The following is a 4,037-nucleotide window of genomic DNA, read 5'->3' on the forward strand; positions in this document are numbered from 1 at the left end:
TGTGTGTGTGTGTGTGTGTGTATATTTGTGTTTACAGCAACTTTTTTTATATGTGTCATGACATGAAAGAGGAGAGTAGCACTGGTCTAAGGCACCCTTTGGTTCTGAGATGTTAAAATACAGATACTTTCTCCTATTTTTATTTTCACTTTCCTTCAGCACAAAGTCCAAAGACTTTAAAAAATGAGTGTCAGAATATGATTTTTAGAGGCCCAGGTACAGTGGTGCACACTACAATGTTGTGTTCCACAGCCTGGAGGACATGGGAAGCCAGGATTTGATCCCTGGTCTAAACTAAAGGCCAGGCATGGGAGCACGTGCTGGTAATCCCAATGGCTTGGGAGGCTGAGGCAGGAGGATTACAATCTTGAGGCTAGCCAGGGAAACACAGCCAGATCCTATCTAAAAAACAGCCAGGCATGGTGGCACATGCTTACAGTCCCAGCAACTGAGGAGGCTGAGGCAGGAAGGGAATGTGGTGAGACCCTGTCTTTGAAAAAATTTTAAATTAAAAAAAATTTTTTTTAAGAATATGCCTTTGGGACCAGCAGTTGGGGAAATGGCTTTGTCGCTGGACCCCATGTAGTCTATAGCAGTTTAAATCCCAGACCTGGTGGCCTAAACTCATGCCAGGTGCATGTGCATGCATGCCCAATATCCCAAGAGGAGAATGGAGGAGAAGAGATTACGACATGGCCATCCCCCCAGAGGGTGATTTCTCGCTTCCCTGTCTCTCTGTCTCTCTCTGTCTTTCTGGCAAGCACATGCACCCTATAGCAAAAACCTACCCACCCACCCCCCGCCAAAAAAATAAAAAACACACTATAAACTCAGGGTTGATCAGGGTTGATAATGCAACTGGACCCAGATGGGAAAGGTTATGGGTTTGTGTCCTGGACCTCCCTGAGCACATAGGGTGTATGTGCCCATGACACAGACCAGCTTAACATCGGAGGTAGATTGTAGGGTAAAAATCCTATTGGGAGTCCATTTCTCTCTCTGAAGAAGTAAATAAACTTTAAAAAAAAAAAAACAAAAAAAACACACAGAAATCTGTCAACCTCAATACCAAAAGGGGCCCATCAACATTTAGAATTGATTTATTTGAAGGAATATTTTATAATGATTATCATGAAAACAATTTTTACTGGTAGTGACAAATTTTCATGTGAAAATAAACATTTTCTCTAACACAGATACAACCTTACTCACCAACCATTTTCATTTTTACGTTTAGATAGCTTCTGTTCCTTATCCACAGAAACATTACAGGAAACACCTTGGAAAAAAGCAACAATAGTTTATAGCAACAATAATTTATTAATGTGTTTTGTTATAATACATATGCAGACATGTCTGTCCAACTTCTGTTTTAGAACTCAAAGGGCCAGGAAAATTAAGTCTAAAGTCTCACACACACAAGGGTGGTTCAAAACGACATGTGCAGGGATATTACAGGAAAAGATGGCAGGTATTATTTCCTTCCCTTGCCTAAAAACCAATGACATGAATAAAATTAATAGAACTAGAAGGGAAAATTTGATCAACAGTGAAACTTAAACAATTAAAAGCTCAAATCCCAGACTACAAAGAGTATCTGCCAGATACAGTGAAACTAGAATCAAAACCAAGGAAGAAGCTAAACATCAATGCATACATCCCCAGATCTCGAAGGCAAAGTTCATTCTCTAAATGTAATTGAGAGGGTCCTCAGGATCCTAGTCAAAAATCTTTTATCTAGATAATAACTAGGACAGGGGTCACAGCTGGACCACAGAAGCACCAAAAAAACATTTGTGGAGGATCCAGGGATAGGACACACTAAAAGACAGGGTGGAAGATAGAGGGAAATGAAGAAGGTCCATCAGATGCAAAAGGGCCGAAACAGACTCTGGATTTCACTTTTTCCTACTGTCTACCTTAACTCAGTAAATTCCACCTCCAGCTAGCTGGTTGCTCAAATAAAAAATGGGATTTCATTCTTGATCCTTCATCTTTTCATCCTATACACCAAAATTCACTCCACAGATAGTGTCAACTCTCACTTCTGTCCCCAAACCTATGCCTGCACTACTGCACTCATTCCTCACTGACATCCCCACTTCATGCTTGTTCTCCCTTCAGTGCTTTCTCCAAAGAAAAACCAGGGTCCTGGCCCAGCCAACTGGCATCAACAGTGGGATATCACTGTGTGACCTGAAGCTAGTGGGAAGGCTCATACCCCCAGCTGACCTCAATGCAATGTGTGGTTCTGTATGGCTGGAGGGGAGGGACGTGGTGAGGTGAAGAATCAAGGAGTGGCAAGACACTGCTGAATCACGCTCTCTCGCATGCGCTCTCTCTCTCACACTCAAAATTAACTTAAAAAAAGGGATACTATGCCCAAACTCTTCACTTACTAGATCCCATTCTTTGGAATGGGCTACAAGGCCCTGAATTTTCTGGTCCCTTCTTCCTCTCTAAATCTTATCTTTATTCTACTTTGTGACCACATTAGCTTCAAGGACTCTGCTGCTCTGTTCCTGGAAAAAGCCAATAACATGACCAAGAACTACATGCAGCCAGCTTGGCATACAAACAAGAAAATATTTTTAAGCATTCAAACCCGAAGTCTTTATGGGGATGGCAGGGGATGGGAGGAACCATTGACAATAATTAATAAAACACTTCAAGAATATGAAAGCTATTGCCCAAGATCCTGAGAGGAGAATGGAGGAGAAGGGACTGCAGCGTGGCCATCCTCCCTGGAGGATGATTTCTCGCTTTCTGTCTCTCTCTGTCTGGCAAGCGCACGCGCCCTATAGCAAAAATCTCTCAAAAAAAAAAAAAAAACTTTACATGTTTAAGTACGCTCACACTTGCATGGAGCATATCTGAAAGTATAAATGAGAATAAAGAATAAGGCAACTAGAACTTAAAGAATACGGCAAGCGGAACTCTTGGCTTCATGGAGGAAGCATAGAGGTCAGGGTATGAATTCTTTTTACTTTTACACTCTTCTGCACTGCTTGATTTTAATAGGAGCAGAGGAGTAAGACAAGTGAATCACTATGGAAAATATATGTTCTGAAAAACAGCGGGTCCCAGAAAGTTCCAGTTAACTAGTGGACACTGGTATGCTTGTTTATTCCCAATATTACACCTCAGGAAAGAAAATAATCTACAAACATCAATGAGCTGGTGGTGAGTCTCTACCATTAAAATTTACAGAATTCTAGCAGAGCAGAAACTTCATCTTGAAGATCTCAAGTCCAAAAAGAACAGCCCTTTTTACACCAATTCACACCATTTTTACACTTAAACCCTAAGTAACTGCTGTGAAAACAGCAAAGTAAGAGAATGGTGGGAAAACACAGGAGTAACCAGGACAAAAAGCTGGATTCCCTCTTGTTTTGTTCTTAACTTTTACTACATCTTCTTTCTTCTCCAATTTTAATGGAGTTGTTGGTGTTTTCCTTGCAAGTTTCCTTTACCCCCCTTAGTACCAAGGTGTTCAGTCAACTCTCTGGCTCTAACACTTGAGAGTGCAAAGGCATCGCGGATAAAACCAATGAGATCTGAGAAATCAATCATGACATCCCTCTGCAGGAAGCAGGCAGCTGAAAAATCTTAATTGCTTTAAAAACAAAAACAAACAAACAAAAAACACTAACAATATCACAGAAAAATCATTAGCAGCCCGCAAATTTCTGGGGGAGTAACGTACTGGCTTCACCACAAATGCCAACGATCTGTAGTTGGTCATCAGTTTCTAAGTAATGCTCACAACGACGCTGATTCACCAGCTGCTCTTCTGGGATGGGGGACCCCAGAAAAAGGTCACCCATGAGCCCAAATGCAGGAGTGACCCTCCTCCTCCCCTTTTCCTGAGAAGCTCGTCCTCTCAGATTTCCCTGTTACTAAGCGCCCGGAGTAGCCACAAGGAGCTCTCCCCCTCCTTCCGGTGCCGCCCAGGTGCAGCGCACCTGGGAAGAGGGCGGCCCCAAGATCCCCGGCCCGACCCCGACTAACAGCGCAGCAGGATGCAATTGGTATCC

General features: G+C 42.5%; 1 protein-coding gene across 1 annotated transcript in view; it reads right to left on the reverse strand.

The window, feature by feature from the left end:
- Positions 1-1,208: 1,208 nt before the first annotated feature.
- MIS18A (MIS18 kinetochore protein A) overlaps positions 1,209-4,037 on the reverse strand; it is a 3,182-nt gene continuing 353 nt past the window's right edge. The window contains exons 1-2 of the mRNA XM_006153939.3: positions 4,012-4,037; positions 1,209-1,279 (exon numbers count right to left, since the gene is read on the reverse strand). The exon at positions 4,012-4,037 is cut by the window's right edge and continues 353 nt beyond it. Coding sequence (XP_006154001.2) covers positions 1,209-1,279; positions 4,012-4,037 — 97 coding nt within the window. The remainder of the gene's footprint in view (positions 1,280-4,011) is intronic.

The sequence above is a fragment of the Tupaia chinensis genome, unplaced genomic scaffold (assembly GCF_000334495.1).
Source record: "Tupaia chinensis unplaced genomic scaffold, TupChi_1.0 Scaffold000392_1, whole genome shotgun sequence".
NCBI lineage: Eukaryota > Metazoa > Chordata > Mammalia > Scandentia > Tupaiidae > Tupaia > Tupaia belangeri.